Source organism: Salvelinus fontinalis, chromosome 35, assembly GCF_029448725.1.
Source record: "Salvelinus fontinalis isolate EN_2023a chromosome 35, ASM2944872v1, whole genome shotgun sequence".
Lineage (NCBI taxonomy): Eukaryota > Metazoa > Chordata > Actinopteri > Salmoniformes > Salmonidae > Salvelinus > Salvelinus fontinalis.
This window is the reverse complement of record NC_074699.1, coordinates 17,081,844-17,108,838: the sequence shown is the minus strand read 5'-3', so window position 1 is coordinate 17,108,838 and position 26,995 is coordinate 17,081,844. Positions and strand designations below refer to the sequence as shown.

Genomic DNA, 26,995 nt, shown 5'->3' with positions numbered 1-26,995 from the left:
TGTGGACATTCATTTTTAATGTCTTAGAGGCAGTCATCAGTGTTTTGTGAGAGTCCACAGACCTCCGAGTCTATCTGATGAAATTGATGAGCCAATCAGTCAAAGCTATCATTTGAAAAGCTGCAGGACCCTGCTCTCTCTCCATGCTTTATTCATTTAAAAACCAACGCATTCATTGAATTCATCAGCTTCCTGTTCAGCTTAAAAGGACACACTGCAATGCATTCAATGCATTCATCTCTGTGAAATACCTTAATAAAGCCATGTTCTGCTGCTCTTGAAATCACTGACATGATAATAACACGGATTCAGTTTGTTGATGTTACTACGGGCGACGAAACACTACTTGGATTGAGATTTTATCTGGGTTTCTGATGCTGGATAACATCTATTAATGCCCTGTAACAGTTTTGAAAGCTTGACATGAACATCTCTTCTATATCCAGAGGTCAGAAACAGAGCCCCCTCTGTCTCCTAAGAATATGTATAATGTAACACTTTTGTATCCTCTAACGCTTTATTTGTGTCTAGAAGCTTTTTAGTGTCTAATGGGTGTTTTAGCTTCCAACATTGTTTTGCCCATAACAGAAAGCGTGACTGATTGCCTTTGTACCCGCGTCCTCTTCGTTTGCTGTTCATGTACTGGTAGCAGTGCTGACTGCGCTGGCTTCCTGTGTGTGTGGAACGCTCAGGCCTTGTTGGGGCAGCGGAGCAGAGAGCTCTCTGCGGGCAGCACGGCCAGCAAGGGGTTAAATATTTCACCACCCCTTTGTTTTTCAGAGGCTGTAGCGCTGATGTCTCTTTGGTCTCGTAGGAGGGAGGGAAACGGTTAGAAAGGAGAGCATGTCAATGCATTCCTTGTCTGCACTTAAAGGGGAGTATTCCTGGGATGGGATTTGAGGGATGACGCCGGAGGTCCTCTCTGCTGACCCCTGTGCTGCCCCTCCCGCCCAGATTCCTGGGTCCGAGGTAGGGACTGTTAGTGCTTAGTCCTTCAGCAGCTGAAACCTGATACTGAGAGCACGGAGGTGCAGAAGACTCCGCTAAGCTTCACTTTTATGTCACTTTTAATGGGCCTCAGGATCTCGTCACGGTATTTTTGTGCATTCAAATTGCCATCGATAGGGCACACTGTTCCCAACGTTGTTATTAGCAAACCGCACACCCACACAACGCCATACACGTGGTCTGCGGTTGTGAAGCTGGTTGGACATACTGCCAAATTCTCTAAAATGACGTTGGACGCGGCTTATGGTAGAGAAATTAACATTAAATTATCTGGAAACAGCTCTGGTGGACATTCTTGCAGTCAGCATGCCAACTGCACACTCCCTCAAAACTGTGGCATTGTGTTGTGTGACCACACTGCACATTTTAGAGTGGGCTTTTATTGCCCCCAGCACAAGATGCCCCTGTGTAATGATTAGGTCGATTAGGCCCTAATTAATCTGCCATCGGAATGTATTAAATATACTGTTATATAGTATGATTGTATAAAATATAAAAAAGTTTTCATAACAATCGGAAATCGGTAATTTTGGACGCCGATTTTGCCGATTTATTATTATATTTTTTTTTTTACACCTTTATTTAACTAGGCAAGTCAGTTAAGAACACATTCTTATTTTCAATATGTTTTGTTCCAAAAATGTGCATATTTCAGGTATAAATCATAGTTTACATTTCAGCTACAATCAGAAATTGCACCGAAAGCAGCCATAATATTTACAGACACCAACGTCAAATACCTAATTACTTATCATAAAACATTTTTGAAAAATACATAGTGTACAGCAATTGAAAGACAGGCATCTTGTGATTCCAGACAATATTTCCGATTTATTAAATGTTTTACAGCGAAAACAAAATGTAGCATTATATTAGCGTAGCCACAATAGCCAGAAACACTTGGGCGCCGACGACCAGTTCACATGCGCGACAGATATTAGAAATAGCATCATAAAATGTTTCTTACTTTTGGTGATCTTCCGTCAGAATGTTGGACAAGGTGTCCTTTGTCCAGAACAGTCGTTGTTTGGATCTGGAACGGCAAATTTCCCTCTTCATTTAGCATGGCCACTTGGCAAGTGGCACGGATCACTCCAACGTCAACAAAGTCAGAGAACAGAACACGGCAAAACTCACGAAAAAATTTCAATAATCTGATTAAACTATATTGAAAAAACATACTTTACGATGATATGGTCACATGTATCAAATAAAATCTAAACCGTAGATGTTAGTCGTCCATAACAACAAATAAACAGAAGGCAAATCCATGTCCCCTTTCGCGCGCTCCAGAAACAGGAAATGGACGGTCACGTCATACAAAGAGCTTTAATTCCACCTCAGACCAAGATGAACACAAAATGTCTTCTCTCACAGCCTTTTGACAACCAGGGGAAGGTCTATGAAGTGTACGCAGACGCTTATGTTTTATGCCCATGTATAGGCATGAAGTTGAACAGAGCATCGATTTCTGACATTCCACAGGAATGGAGATGTGCTGCAGAATGAGTTCTGTTTCACTCAGAGAAATAGTTCAAACGGTTTTAGAAACTAGAGAGTGTTTTCTATCCAATAGTAATGATAATATGCATATTGTACGAGCAAGAATTGAGTACGAGGCCGTTTGAAATGGGCATATTTTATCTGGCTACTCAATACTGCCTGGCTCATTGCAAACTAATTTGCCAGGATTTTACGTAATTATGACATAACATTGAAGGTTGTGCAATGTTACAGGAATATTTAGACTTATGGATGCCACCCGTTAGATAAAATACGGAACGGTTCAGTATTTCACTGAAAGATTAAACGTTTTGTTTTCGAGATGATAGTTTCCGGATTCGAACCTATTAATGACCTAAGGCTTGTATTTCTGTGTGTTATTATGTTATAATTAAGTCTATGATTTGATAGAGCAGTCTGACTGAGCGATGGTAGGCACCAGCAGGCTCGTAAGCATTAATTTAAAACAGCACTTTCGTGCGTTTTGCCAGCAGCTCATCGCAATGCTTTAAGCATTGCTCTGTTAATGACTTCAAGCCTATCAGCTCCCGAGATTAGGCTGGTGTAACCGATGTGAAATGGCTAGCTAGTTAGCGGGGTGCGTGCTAATAGCGTTTCAAACGTCACTCGCTCTGAGACTTGGAGTAGTTGTTCCCCTTGCTCTGCATGGGTAACGCTGCTTCGAGGGTGGATGTTGTCAATGTGTTCCTGGTTCGAGCCCAGGTAGGAGCGAGGAGAGGGATGGAAGCTATACTGTTACACTGGCAATACTAAAGTGCCTATAAGAACATCCAATAGTCAAAGGTTAATGAAATACAAATGGTATAGAGAGAAATAGTCCTATAATTCCTATAATAACTACAACCTAAAACTTCTTACCTGGGAATATTGAAGACTCATGTTAAAAGGAACCACCAGCTTTCAAATGTTCTCATGTTCATGAGCAAGGATCTTAAACGTTAGCTTTCTTACATGGCACATATTGCACTTTTACTTTCTTCTCCAACACTTTGTTTTTGCATTATTTAAACCAAATTGAACATGTTTCATTATTTATTTGAGGCTAAATTGATTTTATTGATGTATTATATTAAGTTAAAATAAGTCTTCATTCAGTATTGTTGTAATTGTCATTATTACAAAAACATTTTAAAAATCGGCCGATTAATCGGTATCGGCTTTTTTGGGTCCTCCAATAATTGGTATCGGTATCGGCATTGAAAAATCATAATCGGTCGACCTCTAGTAATGATCATGCTGTTTTATCAGCTTCTTGATAAGCCACACCTGTCAGGTGGATGGATTATCTTAACAAAGGAGAAATGCTAACTAACAGGGATTTAAACAAATTTGTGCACAACATTTGAGAGAAATAAGCATTTTGTACATATGGAAAATTAATTTTATTTCAGCTCAGGAACTATGTCATGGGACCAACACTTTTCACGTTGCATTTATATTTTTGTTCAGTGTATATGGACACTAGATGGAGAGTCCTCAATCAGCTCTTTCTCTCTCTCTCTCTCTCTCTCTCTCTCTCTCTCTCTCTCTCTCTCTCTCTCTCTCTCTCTCTCTCTCTCTCTCTCTCTCTCTCTCTCTCTCTCTCTCTCTCATATGCCACCAGGTCAGGGGAAGAGGAAAGAATCTTACAGTTATGTTACTGTAAGACAAAGATGAAATGAGTGCAGCAGATAAAATGATGAAAACACGACAGTCCCCAGCGACCTTGGCCATAATCTTTAGCCTCTTTTTCTATCTGCCCTCAAAAGGCAATGCTCGTGTCTCTGAAAAGCAGACAAGTCGAAACCCTCTCTGTTGCATTCCACTATTGATCTGAGCAAACCTGTATTCAAGCCATTCAAAATGCAGTCGTTTGAGTTGCTGACCTAAATGAATGTTTATTACTGCCTCTTTGTGCCAGCGGCCTTCAGGGCCTTACAACTTCTCTGGGATATGTGGAACGTCCCACTTGGCCAAAAGCCAGAAAAAATGCAGGGCGCAAAATTCAAATATATTACTATAAAAATCAATCTTTCATGAAATCAAACATCAATCTTTTATGAAAGACACCAAATTAAAGCTACACATGTGGTGAATCCAGCCAACATGTCTGATTTCAAAAAGGATTGACGGCGAAAGCACTCCAAACGATTATGTTAGGTCAGGATATAGCCACAGAAAAACACAGCCATTTTCCCAGCCAAAGATAGGAGTCACAAAAAGCAGAAATAGAGATAAAATTAATCACTAACCTTTGATGATCTTCATCAAATGACACTCATAGGACATCATGTTACACAATTCATGTATGTTTTGTTCAATAATGTGCATATTTATATCCAAAAATCTTAGTTTACATTGGCGCCATGTTCAGAAATGCCTCCAAAATATCCGGAGAAATTGCAGAGAGCCACATCTAATAACAGGAATACTCATCATACACTTTGATGAAAGATACATGTTTTACATAGAATTAAAGTTACACTTGTTCTTAATGCAACCGCTGTGTCAGATTTCAAAAAAACTTTACGGAAAAAGCACACCATGCAATAATCTGAGACGGCACTCAGATATAACAACATTTCTCCGCCATGTTGGAGTCAACAGAAATACGAAATCCCACATAAATATTCCCTTACCTTTGATGATCTTCATCAGAATGCACTCCCAGGAATCCTAGTCCCACAATAAATTGTTGTTTTGTTCAATAATGTCCATTACTTATGTCTAAGTAGCTACTTTTGCTAGCACGTTTAGTGCACATGTTCAAACGCTCGCGCAGATGCAGGAGAACTCGGACAAAAACTTCAAAAAGTTATATTAAAGGTCGAATAAACTGGTCAAACTAAGTAGAGAATCAATCTTCAGGATGTTGTTATCATAACTATCCAATAACGTTCCAACCGGAGAATTCCTTTGTGTCTCTAGAAGTAATGGAAAGCAAGACGATATCATTTGGAATACGACCAGGAACTAGCATTCTGCCAGACCAATGACTGAAACACCTCCCATCCGGCTCAACATCACAGTAGAGGCTTCATTCTACGTTCTACAGACTGTTGACATCTAGTGGAAGGCGTAGGAAGTGCAAACAGATCCATTGAATAGGTGATTTGTTAAACATCGACGAGCCTCAGAATTCTCACTTCCTGTTTGAATTCTTTCTCAGGTTTTTGCCTGCCATATGAGTTCTGTTATACTCACAGACATCATTCAAACATTTTTAGAAACTTCAGAGTGTTTTATATCCAATAGTAATAATAATATGCATATATTAGCACCTGGGACAGAGTAGGAGGCAGTTCACTATGGGCCCGCTATTCATCCAAAAGTGAAAATGCTGCCCCCTATCACAAAGAAGTTAACAGCCTACAAACGCCTTCTGAATTCCATTTATCCATGGCAGAAGAAGCAGATTTCAAAGTGACAATCACATCATCACTGACACCTTGCTCTTGGTGTTGATGACTGACCCTGCAGGTGATAACAGAGTAAGGAAACATCAAAGTGGCCCAGCAATAGGACTGGGAATTACCAGGGACCTCACACTACGATGTTGTCACAATTCTTATGTGCCGATACAATATGTATTGCCATTCTCATTATTCTCATGATATCTATTGTGATTAGATACTGTGATTTTATTGCGATTCGATGTTCCATACATATTGCTCATCATATGTCTGCTGCAGAGACAAGAGAGAGCCATGAGAAAACACGTTTTGATCAGTCATGGAAATAAAAGTGCTGAAATCAAATTGCCTCCCTATTTAAAAAGATGATGGAGAACAAGCTATGAAGGAAAAATACTGGAGTTTTGGTGCAGGTACAGCCATTTAATGCAATAATAATATTGCGATATTGTCAAACGATACGATATATCAACAAAAATAATATCCTGATATGCAGTGGTGTAAAGTACTTAAGTAAAAATACTTGAAAGTACTACTTAAGTGGTTTCTTGGGGGGTATCTGTAATTTACTATTTATTTTTTGGAAAACTTTTACACAACATTCCTAAACAAGATAATATACTTTTTATTCCATACATTTTCTCTGACACCCAAAAGTACTTGTTACATTTTGAATGCTTAGCAGGACAGGAAAATTCACACATTTATCAAGAGAACATCCCTGGTCATCCCTATTACCTCTGATCTGGCAGACTCACTAAACACAAATGCTTCGTTTGTAAATTATGTCTGAGTGTTGGGAGTGTTCCCCTGGCTATCCGTAAATACATTTAAAAAAGAAAATTGTGCCGTTATACGAGTTATCATTTTACTTTTACTTTTGATACTTAAGTATAAATCAAATACCTTTTGACTTTTTACTTGAGTAGTATTTCACTGGGTGACTTTCACTTCTAATTAAATAATTTTAAAAAAAGATATCTTTACTTTTACACAAGTATGACAATTGAATACTTTTTCTGTATCTATGTTTTTCCTACATCACTAGCCAGCAGTGTGTTCTGTTTGTTGCGAGGGCAGAACGAGACAGAATTGAGTGCATCATGTCTCAAAGGCAGTAGGTAGGAGGATTGTCAACAGCACATCAAGGTGGTTTATTATGGGACTGGAAGCTGGCAGACAGTGGCATGCACAGTAATCAGACAGTGTACAGTTCTTGTGTTTTTTTATTCTATAGCACACATCAATATCTGCAACCACAACTCCATGGTTAGAAAGGATTAACCAGTCTGTTCCTTCTACATTAACCTGGCTGTTTATTCTCTTGTGGTGTGGATAGTTCATTGTCACTGTGCTGGAAAGCATGTTCTTGCTAGTGAGTGCGAATGAATTCTCTTGAGACCAAACTCTAATCTAGCTTGCTAAGGCTGTTTGCTCATGAGCGCTGTGTGTATTTTCTGTGTAGCTGTGTAGGTGTAACGTGTGAATTTCTCTGCTATTTGTGTAGGTGTGACATCGGGAGCAGAGCTCTCCTTCACCCTGGAGCCCAGTGACATCATCGCGGTGCAGGAGCAGCCCCTCATGCTGCACTGTCAGGTGGAAGGCATCCCACCAATCACCACGCAGTGGAGGCGGAACGGAATCCTCCTGGTGGTTGACCAATACTACACCATGTTCCACAACGGCACTCTGCTGATTGGACGCTTCCAGAGGACCAAGTCTGACGGCTCAACTGATGAAGGGGATTATGAGTGCATGGGCCAGAACTCCTTTGGTCTGGTGGTGAGCCGCAGGGCCAGGGTGCAGGCTGCCAGTAAGTGTTCCTTTAATAACCTTGCTACGGGGGTTATTACTGCCATGGTCGTACCATGTTATTACAATGTTATTGAAAAGCAAAATGAGCAATTCCTAACATATTACCAACATTGGTAATAGGAGAAGCATTTGTTGATTGCTAGAAAGTATGACTCAATGAATACAATGAATATGAATACAATAACTCAATAATATTTAGGTTTAAGTTTAAATCTGCAGAACTTTTTGCCGTCACTATTGTTGGAAGGTGGTGAAATCTGACATTGGGTTCGTCAACCCATGTCTACGGAATGTCTCTCATGTAGCCGACCGCTGCTGAATACGTGGCTATACAGTCAGAGTAACCAGCAGGCTACTGTATTTACCAAGCTTTAATATTGGAGCCACATTATGTTTGGATGAGCCCAATATGAGCGACTTAGGGAGCCAGGGAGATGGATTTGATGGTTTGCCTTATTTCCACAGATACATTAGCATTTTGGATTTTGCCCTCCCTTCACGTTGTCCCTAGTAATATTTCATACTTAATCTGTGCTCTTCTCTGGAATTTACTATTAGCAAGCCTTTATACTTGGCGTTCACACTGCGTTGTTGTGCCTGCTGTAATCTCAAAGTGTTGCTGATCACCCTGTTGCTGGCACCAAGATGAATTTTCTGCGCTCCGCTCTAGCCACAAAACTCTTTTTTGGATTCACTTGAGTTCCACGTCAAGTCCTAAGCATTGGAACCATGGCCATAAGCAAACAGGAAAACGCTCATCCAGAGGCGGCGCTCCTAGAGGCCGGGGACTTTAATGCAGGGAAACTCAAATCAGTTTTACCTAATTTCTATCAGCACGTTAAATGTGCAACCAGAGGGGAAAAACTCTACACCACCTTTACCCCACACACAGAGACGCGTACAAAGTTCTCCCTCGTCATCCATTTGGCAAATCTGACCATAATTCTATCCTCCTGATTCCTGCTTACAAGCAAAAACTAAAGCAGGAAGCACCAGTGACTCGGTCAATAAGAAAGTGGTCAGATGAAGCAGATGCTAAGCTACAGGATTGTTTTGCTAGCACAGACTGGAATATGTTCCGGGATTTGTCCGATGGCATTGAGGAGTACACCACATCAGTCACTGGCTTCATTAATAAGTGTATCAATGACATAGTCCCCACAATGACCGTACGTACATACCCCTACCAGAAGCCATGGATTACAGGCAACATCCACAATGAGCTGAAGAGTAGAGCTGCCTCTTTCAAGGAGTGGGACTCTAACCAGGAAGCCTATAAGAAATCCTGCTATGCCCTCTTAACGTCCCATCAAACAGGCAGAGTGTCAATACAGGACTAAAATCGAATCGTACTACACCGGCTGCGACGCTCGTCGGATGTGGCAGGGCTTGCAAACTATTACAGACTACAAAGGGAAGCACAGCCACGAGCTGCCCAGTGACACGAACCTACCAGACGAGCTAAATTACTTCTATGCTCGCTTTGAGGCAAGTAACACTGAAACATGCAGGAGCGCACCAGCTGTTCAGGGCAACTGTAAGATTGCGCTCTCCGTAGCCAATGTGAGTAAGACCTTTAAACACGTCAACATTCACAAGGCCGCAGGCCAGACGGATTACCAGGACGTGTACTCGGAGCATGTGCTGACCAACTGGCAAGTGTCTTCACTGATATTTTCAACCTGTCCCTGACTGAGTCTGTAATACCAACATGTTTCAAGCAGACCACCATAGTCCCTGTGCCCAAGAACACGAAGGTAACCTGCCTAAATGACTACCGACACGTAGCACTACCGACCCGTAGCACAAAGTGCTTTGAAAGGCTGGTCATGGCTCACATCAACACCATTATCCCAAAAACCCTAGACCCACTCCAGATGCAATCTGTGGATCAACACTGCCCTTTCACACCTGGACAAAAAGAACACCTATGTGAGAATGCTATTCATTGACTACAGCTCAGCGTTCAACACAATAGTGCCCTCAAAAGCTCATCACTAAGCTAAGAACCCTGGGACTAAACACCTCCCTCTGCAACTGGATCCTGGACTTCCTGACTGGCCGTCCCCAGGTGGTAAGGGTAGGGAACAACATATCCTCCACTGATCCTCAACATGGGTGCCCCTCAGGGGATCGTGCTCAGTCCCCTCCTGTACTCCCTGTTCACTCATGACTGCACGGCCAGGCACGACTCCAACACCATCATCAAGTTTGCCGATGACACAACAGTGGCAGGACTGATCACCGACACCGATGAGATAGCCTATAGGGAGGAGGTCAGAGACCTGGTTGTGTGGTGCCAGGAGAACAACCTCTCCCTCAACGTGATCAAGACAAAGGAGATGATTGTGAACAACAGGAAAAGGAGGACCGAGTACGCCCCCATTCTCATAGATGGGGCTGTAGTGAAACAGGTTGAGAGCTTCAAGTTCCTTGGTGTCTACATCACCAACAAACTATCATGGTCCAAACACACTAAGACAGTCGTGAGGAGGGCACAACAAAGCCTATTCCCCCTCAGGAGACCGAAAAGATTTGGCATGGGTCCTCAGATCCTCAAAAGGTTCTACAGCTGCACCATCGAGAGCATGCTGACTGGTTGCATCACTGCCTGGTATGGCAATTGCTCAGCCTCCGAGGGTAGTTCATACGACCCAGTACATCACTGGGGCCAAGCTTCCTGCCATCCAGGACCTCTATATCAGGCGGTGTCAGAGGAAGGTCCTAGAAATTGTCAATGACTCCAGCCACCCTAGTCATAGACTGTTCTCTCTGCTACCGCACGGCAAGCGGTACCGGAGCGCCAATTCGAGGTCCAAAAGGCTTCTAAACAGCTTCTACCCCCAAGCCGTAAGACTCCTGAACAGCTAATCAAATGGCTACCCAGACCCCTCTTTTACACTGCTGCTACTCTCTGTTTATAATCTATGCATAGTCACTTTAACTCTACATGTACATATTACCTCAATTACCTCAACTAAACGGTGCCCCCGCACATGGACTCTGTACCGGTACCCCCTGTATATAGCCTTGCTTGTTATTTTACTGCTGGGGTTTAATTATTTGTTACTTTTATTTTTTACTTATCTATTTTTTACTTTAACACTTTAAAAAAATCATTGTTGGTTAAGGGCTTGTATTAAGGGCTTGTAAGTAAGCATTTCACTGTAAGGTCTACTACACCTGTTGTATTTGGCGCATGTGACAAATACAATTTGATTTGATTTGATTTTGATAACAGACTTATTATCTCTTTGGTGGAGAGAAAATGTGGCTGTTTGGTTGAGACAGTCTCTCAGAGTACTCTATTGAACTCTATCATTCTCTCTCTCTTTTTCTCTCTTTTTTCTCTCCCCGTTCCATTTCTCTCCCCCTCTCTCTCTCTGTCTCCATCTCTATTTGTGTATCCCTCCGTGTCCTCTAGCCCTCTGCTCTGTTTGACCAGACATGTGGCTGTTGTTTGGAGAGAGACATAGAACAGCACTATGCTGGACACTGCCTCGTCTCTTATTCCTACCTTGGCGTTTCTCATTCTGATACTGTAGCTATGTACACTGCACAGTGTATGTGTAGATTACACTGTAAACATACGGGTATTACATTGTCAAGGCTGTGCTTGACTTGACTGGAAATGGAAGAAAACATAGTGGAGATGGTCATTTAAATACATAGACAGTATAGCTTACACGGTGGAGTTATTCCAGTGGAGGCTGCTGAGGGGAGGACGGCTCATAATAATGGCTGCTATGGAGTCAATGGAGTGGTCTCAACTAGAGGTCGAGCGATTATGATTTTTCAACGCCGATACCGATACCAATTATTGGAGGACCAAAAAAATCCGATACCGATTAATCGGCCGATTGTTTTGCATGTATTTATTTATTTATTTGTAATAATGACAATTACAACAATACTGAATGAACAATTTTATTTTAACATAATATAATACATCAATAAAATCAATTTAGCCTCAAATAAATAATGAAACATGTTCAATTTGGTTTAAATAATGCAAAAACAAAGTGTTGGAGAAGAAAGTAAAAGTGCAATATGTGCCATGTAAAAAAACTAACGTTTAAGTTCCTTGCTCAGAACATGAGAACATATGAAAGCTGGTGGTTCCTTTTAACATGAGTCTTCAATATTCCCAGGTAAGAAGCTTTAGGTTGTAGTTATTATAGGACTATTTCTCTCTATACCATTTGTATTTCATATACCTTTGACTATTGGATGTTCTTATAGGCACTTTAGTATTGCCAGTGTAACAGTATAGCTTCCGTCCCTCTCCTCACCACATCGACAACAGCCACCTTCGAAGCATCGTTACCCATCGCTCCACAAAAGCCGCGGCCCTTGCAGAGCAAGGGGAACAACCACTTCAAGTTCTCAGAGCGAGTGCCGTCACCGATTGAAACGCTATTAGCGCGCACCCCGCTAACCAGCTAGCCATTTCACATCGGTTACACCAGCCTAATCTCAGGAGTTGATAGGCTTGGAAGTCATAAATAGCTCAATGCTTGAATCACAGGGAAGAGCTGCTGGCAAACACACTAAAGTGCATATAAGAACATCCAATAGTCAAAGGTATATGAAATACAAATGGTATAGAGAGAAATAGTCCTATAATAACTACAACCTAAAGCTTCTTACCTGGGAATATTGAAGACTCATGTTAAAAGGAACCACCAGCTTTCATATGTTCTCATATGAGCCTGCTGCTGCCTACCACCGCTCAGTCAGACTGCTCTATCAAATATCAAATCATAGACTTAATTATAACATAATAACACACAGAAATACGAGCCTTGGGTCATTAATATGGTCAAATCCGGAAACTATCATTTCGAAAAACGTTTATTCTTTCAATGAAATACGGAACCGTTCATAATTACGTAAAATTCTGGCAAATTAGTTTGCAACGAGCCAGGGGGCCAAAATATTGCATATACCCTGACTCTGCGTGTAATGAACGCAAGAGAAGTGACACAATTTCCCTAGTTTAATATTGCCTGCTAACCTGGATTTCTTTTAACTAAATATGCATGTTTTAAAAAAGTATACCTCTGTGTATTGATTTTAAGAAAGGCATTGATGTTTATGGTTGGGTACATTCGTGCAACGATTGTGCTTTTTTCGCAAATGTGCTTTTGTTAAGTCATCCCCCGTTTGGCGAAGTTGGTCTTCACACAGTTCGCAACGAGCCAGGCGGCCCAAACTGCTGTGTATAGCCTGACTCTGCAAGAGAAGTGACACAATTTCCCTAGTTAAAATAAATTCATGTTAGCATGCAATATTAACTAAATATGCAGGTTAAAAAATATATACTTGTGTATTGATTTTAAGAAAGGCGTTGATGTTTATGGTTAGGTACACATTGGTGCAACGACAGTGCTTTTTTCGTGAATGCGCTTGTTAAATAACCGTTTGGCGAAGTAGGCTATGATTCAATGATAAATTAACAGGCACCGCATTGATTATATGCAACACAGGACAAGCTAGATAAACTAGTAATATCATCAACCATGTGTAGTTAACTAGTGATTATGTTAAGATTGATTGTTTTTTATAATATACGTTTAATGCTAGCTAGCACCTTACCTTGGCTCCTTGCTGCACTCGCATAACAGGTAGTCAGCCTGCCACGCAGTCTCCTCGTGGAGTGCAATGTAATCGGCCATGATCGGTGTCCAAAAATGCTGATTACCGATTGTTATGAAAACTTGAAATGGGCCCTAATTAATCGGCCATTCCGATTAATCTGTCGACCTCTAGTCTCAACCACATGGAAACCATGTTTTTGATGTGTTTGATACCATTCCGCTGACTCTAGTCCAGCCATTAGTATGAGCCATCCTCCCCTCAGCAGCCTCCACGGAGTTAGTCTCAAAGTGAATGTGTTATGCTATGTGGTGCTTGTTATTTTCAGAAGGTCTTGTCTCGTTGCTTTATGAGGCTTTGGATCATAGTAACTGAACAGTGAAGTGACCGTAGAGCAGAGGGTTGGTGGTGTCTTAAGTAAGGCAGCCACAGTAATTGGTGTGGTCTCCAAGCTTGTGCAGCAGCCTTTGTCCTTTAACGGCTAATAGAAGACCCTTTGTATTGAACTCTGTACCTTCATATGTTTGTTAATGATGATGTGGTGTGCTCCAGCGCTCCATTGCTGTGCAGTGCTGGAAAACAATAGACAAACCCATGTGTTTCTGTGGAGGGAAAAAAACAGCATATGTCACTGCCTTACATTGGAGAACAATGGGTCAGTTGAATGTGCAGTATTCTTTTAAAAACCCTTTGCACACACACACACACACACACACAGACACACACACACACACACACACACACACACAGACACACACACACACACACACACACACACACACACACACACACACACACACACACACACAGAGACAGACACACACACACACTTGCCTACAATATAGTAACTCAAATGCACAGGCATCTACTGCAGAGGTCGTGGGGAGCAATCAAAGCAGCACCTTTGTGTTACTGTACAGTTAAGCGTTTCTGAAAGCTCTTCTGTGCTGCGTCGAGTTACACACTGACAGACAAAGGCTGGCAGAGGGCTTAGATTCCTGCCCTGTGTGTAACACAGGCCAGGAAGGAGACAGCTCACTGCTGTGCTGTTGTGTCCATGCGGCCTCGCCGCTCAATGGGACCGAGGTGGCTAAGTGGTCACGGGGAGGGCCTCGCGTCTCACAGGCCACTGGAAAAAGTCGTCCCTGCGCAGGGGCGCCGCCAGACACAAGAAACCTTTTAAAACCTCCTTAGGGAGGCTTTCTCTCAAAAGTCAGCCCATAGTTACCGTTTCAGCATCTCCCCACTTTTACATGAGAGAAAATCCTGGATTCGACTATTCCATGACTTCTTATTTATGATTTAGTGGTCTGAGGGTGGAGTGGATGTAAAACCGTGAGGGGGGGTGAAATAAAGTCGGTCCCCCTTAATAGGGTGACTGACAGCTCAGTACCCGAGGAGTATTATTTTTTATTTGACCTTTATTTAACCGGGCAAGTCAGTTAAGAACTAATTCTTATTTACAATGACAGCCTACCCCGGGCCAAACCTGGGCCAATTAGAATATTCACTGCTGAGGGGGATGGCTAATATTAGGTCTTGTCTACAGCTGGTATTACAAACAACATTTCATATACAGTGATACAATGAATGTGTCACACAATGAATCTACTCATGTATCCACACCTGGCCAGCACAGATCTCTCTGATCTCTCTGAATGTGCTCCACAATCTGATTAAAGGATGTACTAGGATTTAATGTTATGTGCAGACAGCTTCTTTCTCTCTGTGTCAAGTTGAAGCTCATTGCTTCGGGTGGTAGGGCTTTTTCCACCACTGGCTGCTCCTGAAAAGATAATAGTGTGTTCTCTTCTCTTCTGGGCTTCCTTCCTTTTTGTTCTTCAGGGTCACTTAAATGGATGACCCCTGCTCTGTGACTCATATTGATCAGTTTAAGGATTACCGATGGTCTGGAGGTCACATTCTGACATTATGGCCTTTGACCCCTAAGGAGGGGGTGTTGAGAAAGGGCCCCATTCTAATGAAGCATGTGATATTTATCTTTTGGGAATGGGGAAGTTCGGAGTCCTGACATGCCTACCATATGACCGCGTGTGTGTGTGTGTGTGTGTGTGTGTGTGTGTGTGTGTGTGTGTGTGTGTGTGTGTGTGTGTGTGTGTGTGTGTGTGTGTGTGTGTGTGTGTGTGTGTGTGTGTGTGTGTGTGTGTGTGTGTGTGTGTGTGTGTGTGTGTGTGTGTGTGTGTGTGTGTGTGTGTGTGTGTGTGTGCGTGCCGATGCTGAATTGATGTCTTTGTTGAGTGACAAAGTGAAGATAAGGGCAGGGCCTTCTCCTTAATGAATCTTTACTTGGTTATCTGAGCCTGCAGGACACCAGGCTTCAGGACAGGAGGAAGCAATCATAGTGAAAAAGAACAGCTGGGCAATTCCACGGTAACGGAATTACGCTTTGACAAAGTTTAACAAACCATACAACTCTATGCACAAGGACTACTTTTAACAATTTCCACTGAAAAATGTACACAAAAACTAATTTAGTGGGAGAACTGTGCAGAATGAGATGTCAGCTATGACAGGACACATTGAGTTAAAAAAAATATATATTTTTGTTATTGAACTACAGTAAGTAAAGTGGATTTACACCCGGTAACGGAATTATGGTAACGGAATTACATCATGGATCCCTGATCTGTACTACACAGAAATGCATTATTATGGATATGAATGTCATTCTCCTCATGTTTTCACAGGTTTGGAGCACAGTAGAGTACAGTGCAGTACAATAGCAGAGTAGAGTAGGATAGAGTAGAGTTCAGTTGAGTACAGTAGAGATCAGTATAGTAGAGTTCAGTAAAGTACAGTACAGTACAGTAGAGTATAGTATAGTTCAGTAGAGTTCAGTACAGTATAGTATAGTTTTGTACAGTAGAGTACAGTACAATAAACTCTACTGTACTGTACTATACTTTTCTTCACTGTACTGTACTGTATTGTACTGTACTACTGTATTGTATTGGACTGTACTCTACGGTGCTCTACTCACTGTACTGTACTATCCAAACTTGTGAAACATACTTCTATGATAGGTTCAGATTTGGTCCAGTCCCGTCCATCTGTGGACGTTAACATCATGGGTGAACTGACCAAATTTCAACTACGTTTCAACGTCCATGGACGTCCAGTGTCGGTCGGTGCTCAGTGGGTGAGGATGCTAGTTACAGGAAATGGAAAGAGAGGGGGCTCATGGGTAGGTGTCAGTAAAAGCTTGCAGAGGTGACTGGAGAGAGAGAAAGAGAGAGGCAGAGAGAGAGAGAGAGAGAGAGAGAGAGAGAGAGAGAGAGAGAGAGAGAGAGAGAGAGAGAAGAGTTGTCCAGACTCGGACTGTTTTAACACTCTTGGTTTGACCACCAGACAACAGAAAGACAAAGAAAACAGTTATGAGCTGAACATAACAGTATGTCAGTGGAAGGGAGGACAGTAGCATGTGACCCAGCTGTGGTTTGTGACTATTAGGATTTCCCATTGTAGCCAATTCAGTTGCAGTAATTCCGTTACTAACGGAATAACAAGTTTTAATCACTCAATAATTCATAAACAAAATTGATATGAGTAAAAACACTGTAACTAATTGATAGGTATACCTTTACTTGTTACTTCTGTATGCTTTCATTATCCTCTCTCATTAGGTAGAGACATTTGAAAATATCTTAAAGCGTGAAGATATGTGGGTTTTTGGTAAAGGAATTACAAGGCACAAGGCAATATTTCTTAAACTTACACAAGGTTAACAATTTCTCCAAAACTAAATCTATGTGTTGATATTAGTTAGCAGGGGTCTTTACATCAACATCATTGGGGTTTGATGTATTTCTGAAACCTTTTAAGACTTTTTCTGGTAGGTGTTTTCTAAGACACATTTTCCATCTGTTTACCCACAAATCAAATACATTACTTATGCCAAACTTTTTAAGATGGAAAATTGTTGGAAAATGTATCTATGCCTTTATTTCCCACAAATATAGACTATTAGCTGTCATTTGACACCCATTTTGATATGCTCCTAAAAACTTCACATGTTGGTGCTAATGGGTCATTTTCAATGGAAATGCCCAGCTAGAGAACGGACAAATGGGCTCCGCAGGAATTCACAGCGCCAACGTCCAATGTTGCCCATCAAAGCGTGGTCATGTCTATTGTTGTTTGGGAAAAGGGCGGTTAATGCATGATCCTCTCATGTCTTTTGCCTCGTGTCAGTAAAGGTCTCTGTGTGCTCCTGGGTGCACTGTCACAGACATGAAATGCTTCTGGGCTTACAAACCAGAATCAATGTCCATTTGATAGCAGCACGTACAGATGCCCTGCTAGATATGGAGTTTGATCTATGAATCATTACACATCATGAGGGGCTTGAACAATCCACACTGGGTATTGTTATCACATGAAGCAAAATCTATATTTCCTTCTTCAAAAGCAGTGGGTCTAGTTCTTGTTTTTTTATATCATCCAGTAGGAGCCTTTGTTTGTTTGTATTTTATTCTTTAGTAAAAGACTGTGATGGACTGGAGTGATTCCCTGCTAGATGGAGCCAATGATGTATATTATCCCTGGATTGCTGATGCTATGTATTGGCCATTGAGGTGCTTTGAAGCCACCGGTCGGCCATATTGGTACTCCCCAGTCCTCAACAGGAATGAATGAAATTCTACACTATTTCAATGAAATGTTTCAAGAACAAAATTACATGTATTTAAGTATTTATGTTGTTGTAGTAAGGACAGTAACATTAGTAATGTCTCAAAATTATACTTTAAGGAAAATGTTTTTAAATCTTTTTATTTTACATTTGTATGTTTATCTCACATAATATAATTTAAAAGTATGCATTAAGGTGTCCGTAATAGAATAAACTTGGCAAAAACAAATGTAGACATTAATTAATTAATTTCTATAGCTTCCAAAATATTATTTACAACGGCGGGGCATTGCCAAGATGGATGCGCGGTAGCTTCAGTCATCTAGTTTATATATAAATCATTGGATGAAGCGCAGTAGGCATCAACCCTGGTTCACCCACTGGAGGAGACATAAGAAGAGATGTGGCAAAAATGAAACAGCTCTGCTCTACTTTCCTCCCAGGGAGGAGGGTGAGGTGAAGGAGGGGAGTCGTCTCTCAACACCTTCCTCCCCCTCAGAGTTTGAACTACATATTGATAATATCAGTGTACACCATCAGGGCCTCTCTGTCTTTCCACATATACCCAGACAGTAGAGAGCAGGGAAGAAGTGTTGATGGGAGGTGAAAAAATGCTATGATAATGTTATCAGCCTCTGAATGTTTCCATTTCTATTAGATGCCTCTACAGCTCTCAGCTGTTCCTATATTGCACTTTTGGGGGGTTGTCTAAATACTTGGTACAGAGGATTGTGATACAGGAAGAAGTGTGAAAGTGAAGTAGCTATAAGGAAGGAAGGAACACAGAGGCAGACAGGAGTGCTGGGTTACATTCTGTCAGTGCTGCAGGCCTCTCCTAGGGAAGACACTAATAGCCAACCTCCAGCAGGGGCAGTTTAGCATATGAGAGAGGCTTGAACCATTTCAGATCTCTTTTATCCTTTTAGGGCCCACCAGTAGAGAAATACATTTGAGACGGGAAGGAAGCTGAGACCTTTTTTCTCTCCTTTAAAGAGAGGTTCGTTACTCAAGACTTCTAAAGATGAAAGGTTATTTTTTGTCTCATGTATTTGTCTGTGTTGGGGCTCATGCTCAATTTGTACTTTAGGGTAATTTGTGCTGCATTACAGCCTCGCTCCCTGCACCACGGCTCCATGGCAGTTCCCAGTGACAGGCAGGCAGCGCTGCCATGCAAATGGTGGCGCGATTAGTGAAGCCTCTTTATAGCCCCCCTCAGATAAAGTGTCCCGCCCGGCCCTCAACCCCATCCACCATAAATTGTTCTTCTTATTTACTTGTCTGCCGTGTGTGTGAGCTCTCTGCTGGGAGCTGGTGCAGCATGGGCTCCCCGTCGGCCCGCTCAATTGGCCAGCCGTACAGGAAACACTTATTTTTGTAAATGTTATCTCTTTGATGGCTTTGCCTCTCTCCCTCTCCTTCTCCGTCTCTCCCTCCCGTTTCTCTTGGAGTTCCTCATTAGCTTAGGCTCAGGAAGCTTTTCATCATTTTAATTAATTACAGTGCTCAGTATAGTAGACCGGCCGGACCAGCGGTTTACTGAATGGTCCTCCTTTTATGCCCCGCACGCCCGTCACCAGGCAACTGATCATAAAAGCCCTCGCTTACAAAATAGGATCAATCGAAATGACCGGCTTTTGTCCCCTTTTTTATGCATTAATTGGAAAGAGTTTAAGCTTTGTTAAGTTATAATTTATTTGAATTCTGGGGCCCATTCAGGCTCTGAGTCTGTAATTGACCTGGGTAACCCTGGGGGATCAAGAGAAGCATGGTGGGGTGTTGGGTGGAGAAAAGGAGAGGCCAAACATGAAGAGTGAAGGTGAAAATAGACAAATAGGTACAACTCCATTCTGACTACCATTTGTGTGTGTTTTCTATACATACAGTATCCCAGACAGCTACATTGTAGGACCTCCCCTGCTTCAGGATTTTAGCACTACTTTTTAACTCTGTGGTTGCCATGGTTAATGTCCCTCCCAGCCTAACGCTGGGATGTTGAAGGAGAGTTTATAAAATAGAAGATTGCAGGGGCTGTCAGGGATAAAAGAAGAGCAGAATGGAAGAGAGAGAGAGGCTACATGTAACAACGCTGCAGGGCTGTCATCTGCGTGAACGTAACTATCAGTTCCTCTTAAATCAAATCAAAGGTTTTGTATTGAAGTCAATGTACCCAAGCGAGTGCTATTGAGGCTACTGTAAATCTTCATTGCAAAACAGTGTGTTTTACTCAGTTATTTGGTTACGTCAATACATTTAGTATAGTTTTATCTAAAAAGGATAATGTTTCACTATTAAAATGTTTCTGAAATTCACTGAGTAGGATGGTCCTCCCCTTCCTCATCTGAGGAGCCTCCACTGGCATTGAGAATATATAATTGTAGTATTCCCTGGCATAGTCAATATCCAAGATATTCATAAATTCCTCAAGATCAAAAAGGATGCCACTACTTTGCCTTGGAGCAATCAAATCAAATCACATTTTATTTTTCATGTGCGCCGAATACAACAGGTGTAGACCTTACAGTGAAATGCTTACTTACAAGCCCTTAACCAACAATGCAGTATTAAGAAAATACCCCCCCAAAAAATAATAAAGTAACAAATAATTAAAGAGCAGCAGTAAAATAACAAAAGCGAGGCTATATATACAGGGGGTACCGGTACAGAGTCAGTGTGAAGGGGGCACCGGTAGTCGAGGTAATTGAGGTAATATGTACATGTAGGTAGAGTTATTAAAGTGACTATGCATAGATAATAACAGAGAGTAGCAGCAGCGTAAAGGTGTGGGGGGGGGGGGGGGGGGGGTGCAAATAGTCTGGATAACCATTTGATTAGATGTTCAGGAGTCTTATGACTTGGGGGTAGAAGCTGTTTAGAAGCCTCTTGGACCTAAACTTGACGCTCCAGTATCGCTTTCCATGCGGTAGCAGAGAGAACAGTCTATGACTAGGGTGGCTGGAGTCTTTGACAATTTCTAGGGCCTTCCTCTGACACTGCCTGGTATAGAAGCCCTGGATGGCAGGAAGCTTGGCCCCAGTGATGTACTGGACCGTATGCACTACCCTCTGTAGTGCCTTGTGGTCGGAGGCCGAGCAGTTGCCATACCAGGCAGTGATGCAACCCATCAGGATGCTCTTGATGGTGCAGCTGTAGAACCTTTTGAGGATCTGAGCACCTATGCCAAGTCTTTTCAGTCTCCTGAGGGGGAATAGGCTTTGTCGTGCCCTCTTCACAACTGTCTTGGTGTGCTTGGACCATGTTAGTTTGTTGGTGATGTGGACGCCAAGGAACTTGAAGCTCTCAACCTGCTCCACTACAGCCCTGTCAATGAGAATGGGGGTGTGCTCGGTCCTCCTTTTCCTGTAGTCCACAATCATCTCCTTTGTCTTGATCACGTTGGGGGAGAGGTTGTTGTTCTGGCACCACACGACCAGGTCTCTGACCTCCTCCCTATAGGCTGTCTCGTCGTTGTCGGTGTTCAGGCCTACCACTGTTGTCATCGGCAAATTGAATGATGGTGTTGGAGTCGTGCCTGGCCATGCAGTCATGAGTGAACAAGGAGTACAGGAGGGGACTGAGCACGCACCCCTGAGGGGCCCCTGTTTTGAGGGTCAGCGTAGCGGGCGTATTGTTACCTACCCTTACCACCTGGGGGAGGCCCGTCAGGAAGTCCAGGATCCAGTTGCAGAGGGAGGTGTTTAGTCTCATGTTCCTTAGCTTAGTGATAAGCTTTGAGGGCACTGTGGTGTTGAACGCTGAGCTGTAGTCAATGAATAGCATTCTCACATAGGTGTTCCTTTTGTCTAGGTGGGAAAGGGCAGTGTGGAGTGCAATAGAGAACATCATCTGTGGATCTATTGGGGCGGTATGCAAATTGAAGTAGGTCTAGGGTTTCTGGGATAATGGTGTTGATGTGAGCCTTGACCAACCTTTGAAAGCACTTCTTGGCACAGACATGAGTGCTACGGGTCGGTAGTCATTTAGGCAGGTTACCTTAGTGTTCTTGGGCACAAGGCTCTATGGTGGTCTACTTGAAACAAGTTGGTATTACAGTCTCCGACAGGGAGAGGTTGAAAATGTCAGTGAAGACACTCGGAGTACATGTCCTGTCTGGCCTTGCGGCCTTGTGAATGTTGACCTGTTTAAAGGTCTTACTCACATCGGCTGAGGAGAATGTGATCACACAGTCGCCTGGAACACCTGATGCTCTTATGCATGTTTCAGTGTTACTTGCCTCGAAGCGAGCATAGAAATAATTTAGCTCGTCTGGTAGGCTTGTGTCACTGGGCAGCTCTCGGCTGTGCTTCCCTTTGTAGTCTGTAATGGTTTGCAAGCCCTGCCACATCCGACGAGCTAGAGAGCCGGTGTCGTACGATTTGATCCTAGTCCTGTATTGACGCTTTGCCTGTTTGATGGTACGTCGGAGGGCATAGCGGGAGTTCTTATAAGCCTCTGGGTTAGAGTCCTGCTCCTTGTAAGCGGCAGCTCTACCCTTTAGCTCAGTGCGGATGTTGCCTGTAATCCATGGCTTCTGGTAGGGGTATGCACAGTCACTGTGGGGACAATGTCATCAATGCATTTATTGATGAAGCAAGTGTACTCAATTGATGAAGCAAGTGTACTCAATGCCATTGGAAGAATCCCGGAACATATTCCAGTCTGTGCTAGCAAAACCCTCCTGTAGCTTAGCTTAGCTCAGAAGGAGGGGTACATGTAAAGAATACTGGCATGTTAGCCAGCCACAGAGCTAAACAATAAGACTAGACTTACTCAGTCAGACACCCAGACAGCCCTCTGTGGAGAGTGGTGAGTGTGTTGACACATTGTAATAGCTTTAAAAGGTTTTTCCAGGTATTGGGCAATGGTGTGTGTTTCTAGGTATTGGGCAATGGTGTGTGTTTCTAGGTATTGGATGATTATTATTATGTTTGTATGTGGGGGGAGATGTGGTTGGAGGATACAGTATATATCCTCATGTTTTTGTCTGTGTTGAGGCTCATGCTCAATTTTAACTTTAGGGTAATTTTTCTGCTGCTATTACAGCCTCCCCACACCACAGCAAGCCCAGTGACAGGCAGGCAGTGTTTCCTGCAAAGAGTGGTGCGATTAGTGAAGCTTCACCCACTGGGCACAGACGTCAGTTCAACGTCTAGTTTTGATTTACGTTTGTCAAATGTGAATTCAATGTGAAATCAACAAAACAATTCACCGTGCCATCAGCAGGGACCTGGGACTTTGTCAGGATCAGAAGACATTTGCAAGGAGCAAAGCCCAGGTAAACAATGTAAAGAAAACCAGCCTCAGTCTTCTGTTAACCCTGGGATAGAGTTTAACTTTTCAGAGAGACAATTACACAAGTGTTTATACCAAACGCACCAGAATGGCTTTCCAACAGGTGTTGAGTGTTGAGTGGTCCAGTCTCAGTCCTGACTTAAATTTGCTTGAAAATCTGAGACAAGGTTTGAATATTGCTGTCCATCAATTATTCCCAGCTAAAATGTACTGAGTTTGAGCAATTTTTACAAAAAACAATGGACCTATGTTGCCCTAAGAGTTGTGCAAAGGTAGAATATTACCCATAATGGTTCACAGCAGTAATGACTGCCAAAGGTGCTTCCACCAAGTATTAACTCTGGGCTGTGAAGACATGAAATCAAGACATCTTAGTTTTTATATATTTTTATATATTTTTACAGCTTTCTTTAACCTTCATTGTGTACATCTGTGGGGGAAATAAACTAATTGAATCTCTTTCTACATGTAAAGAATAATGCCATGAAAGTCAGCCACAGAGGTAAACAATGACACTATGTAGAGTGGTGAGTGTGTTGGCAGCATTGTAACAGCTTTAAAAGGTTTTTTTCCCAAGTATTGGGCGATTTTGTGTGTGTGTTTCCAGGCGTTGGTTGATTATTACTGTGTGAATGTGTGGGAGTAGTTGGAGGAGATGCTATTCCGTACCTCTCCCATTCATACTAGCCTCCTGACTGGGTGGACGCTGAAGCGCCAGTCTTCCATCTCCCTTGGGTTTCCTTTGTCTCTGGGTGAAACCCCGCCCTCACCCCCCTTCCTCCCTCCACCAGCCTGGCCCGAGCCTTTGAAGCTGCCCTGCTGCTGCACTTCCCACTGACACTCAGCTCAATGACTGGGCTGCACAGGTCAGGAGACTGTCTTAATAAAACCGCAATACACTGGGCCTCCCTCCCTACGGATCTGCTGAGAAATTGGCTTGCAGCGAGAGAGGTAGAGAGAGAGGTAGAGAGAGAGGTAGAGAGAGAGAGGTAGAGAGAGAGAGGTAGAGAGAGAGAGGTAGAGAGAGAGAGGTAGAGAGAGAGAGGTAGAGAGAGAGGTAGAGAGAGAGAGAGAGAGAGAGAGATTGTAGACCACACCAGTGTTTTTTTTCTTTCATAATTTGGGTAGATATAAGGTAACATATACTTTGTAGACAGACACATAATGAGAGTAATTCTCCTAATGGAGCTAACAACCACATGTCTCAGTGCTCAGAGAGTGATCTGTGATGGAGGCAGGGTAAAGGTGCCCGCATACTAGGCTCGTGTTGCTCCTAGCAGAACTAGGAAGCAAAGCGAATGCCTGTGCCTCGCATACACCCATAAAATACCTTCGCTGGAAAAATTAGAAAAGAACAGTAATAATACTGTTTGCAACAACATAGCCAGTATGCATTTTCTCAAAATAGTCCAAAATGTATTTAAGATAAATCAAGAAATCTGTCATAAATTTTGAAGTTGTTGCCAAGGAGGTCTTAGTTAGATATTTCGTGCAGTATTTCACAAGTGAAAAAACTTGAATGGAAACTAGTCATCTCTCATTGAATGACTACAATAACTTAATTGAAGAATCCCGTCCATAGTTCCCACTTCTACTTGGAGTAGTACTGTTGACCAATCACCGACGAAGGGGCGTAGTCTTCGTCTACCGAACTTCGACTTGCCTAAAGATAAAATGTGTGTGCTCAAACAGACGAAAAAAAACCTGCCGAACACCAAAACAAACAAAAACGCCACAAAATGTCATCAAAATATATGCGCTGTTTGGACTGAGACGCGTGCGACTGGCTTTACCCATGTCATTCTTCCTGTCTCTGGTGACTGCTAATTCTCTCTGGGGACTGCTAATTCTCTCTGGGGACTGCGCTCATCCTTCCTTCACTCACTAAAATAAATACATCTAATTTCTTTACATGCACACACACACACACACACACATACACACACACCAGTATTCTGTTACCACTCAGAACAGCGTGCCCCCGCCCCCTTCCCAGCCTCCTCTCCACTCCTCTCCCCAGGCACAGTGAGAGAGGTGCTGCTGAGAGCTCCTGCCACTGCCTCTGCAATTCACCTCAGTGAGAAAATGCAACATGACATGCCCCTCTTTTCCTCTTTACCAAAGGCCTACGTCCCTGCTTGGAAAACAGACATATATAGCATTTTAAGGACCAATGTGGTTAGCGCTGTGCAGATTAATGTGTCTATTTTACCCTGCTGTGCATGGTCATATCTCTCTCTGCTCTTGAGAGACTGAGGTATAATATGATTTCTCTGACTGTAATGCTGAGCTGGGCTGAAGGGCTCAGAGTCTTCACAGGTGTCTATCTAATCTACCTCCCAGGTGGAGAACTCAGATCTGAGTTAAATTGATGCCAATGTGGTCAAGATAAGTTGGATCATTTCATTATTTAGCTTTATGAAGTCATGTCAGAATATACCAAGCCCATTTTCTTTATTTGGCCCTATTCATACATGTCAGGGGATAACCAACTTTAAGAATTCCGTATGATATCTCTTCAAGTGTATTTAGCCAAGGGACATATTACTGTGAAAAATGATTATGAATATTTCTTGGCAAACAACAGACTTCTGGGAAGGGAAACAGTCATGGGGTGTTTGTGTAGAAATCATGAGTGATCACATAAGATGTATGTGAAGGCAGTCAATGAGGCGTAATAGATTGAAATAGAACAGCTCAGGTCGAACACAGGCACTGTGATTCATCTGCCAATACTCTCAATGCCTGTTTTAATCTAAAGCAGGACATTCCGGATATGGAAGAGCACTCTCCTCTTCTCTCTCCTAGTGGCTTTCTTGGAAATAGTATTTACCTTGTCTCCATTTGTGTGTGCCTTGGCTCCATTAGGCATTTGTATCAGAAGGCCAAACAAACAGCCATGTGAAATGAGCCCTAGGAAAAACACTTGAAGCAATTGTACTTACAAACGCCTCAGCTTGCCCAAGTCCCCCAGCGGGATCAAGAAATTTGAATTTTCTATTATTTCTTTAAGATGACACAGATCGCAGATCTGGGAGCTTCTTTTTTCCTATCCCTTTAGCAGATCATTTCAAGCCCTACATGATGCTGTGATACGCATCCGGAAGAAGATAGTGTTGGAATTAGCTCTACCTCAGCTGACAAGCCACAGGAGACATAAAATGGAGGCTCTGCATCTCCATTTCACTCCAAGAGGTGCCCTAGGTAGTGCCCTAGGGTAGGCCATGTGCCAGCCTGCAGTACCTCCAACCCATCCATCCCGCCACCCAGGCTCACTCAGGCTCCGTTCCCCAGTCTGTGGCTGCCAGCCTGGGCTCTCAGCTCCCTCAACTCCCTCTCCCAGCCCTGGAAGGATCCTTGGAACGTTCCCTGGAAGGCCTCTCATTCCATAGAGAGAAATCCTATGGAATGCAACCTTGAGCGGAGCTGCAGAACAACACAATGACCATTAGAGTCTGTTTAGTACCTTATTGTCTGAATGGCAGGAGCTACTGTACAACTGAGCCTGGGCTATGCTGACACAGGTCATGGCATTTCCAGGTGTGCAGAGCAGGGCTATAACAGTCATACTGTATGGGGAGGGGGGGTGTAAACACTATGAACGCAGCATTGCTCAGTTAGTGTGGCTGGTGGCTGTGGCTTGATGTTTTCCTGCTCTCTAAATATATGCTTGTGTAAACAATGCCTCACAGTAAGCTGAAGGAACTTAAAAGAGGAT

General features: G+C 42.8%; 1 protein-coding gene across 1 annotated transcript in view; it reads left to right on the top strand.

The window, feature by feature from the left end:
• The window catches only part of LOC129834409 (immunoglobulin superfamily DCC subclass member 3-like), a 109,899-nt gene that overhangs the window by 6,371 nt on the left and 76,533 nt on the right, over window positions 1–26,995 (top strand). The window contains exon 2 of the mRNA XM_055899361.1: window positions 7,432–7,737. Coding sequence (XP_055755336.1) covers window positions 7,432–7,737 — 306 coding nt within the window. The remainder of the gene's footprint in view (window positions 1–7,431; window positions 7,738–26,995) is intronic.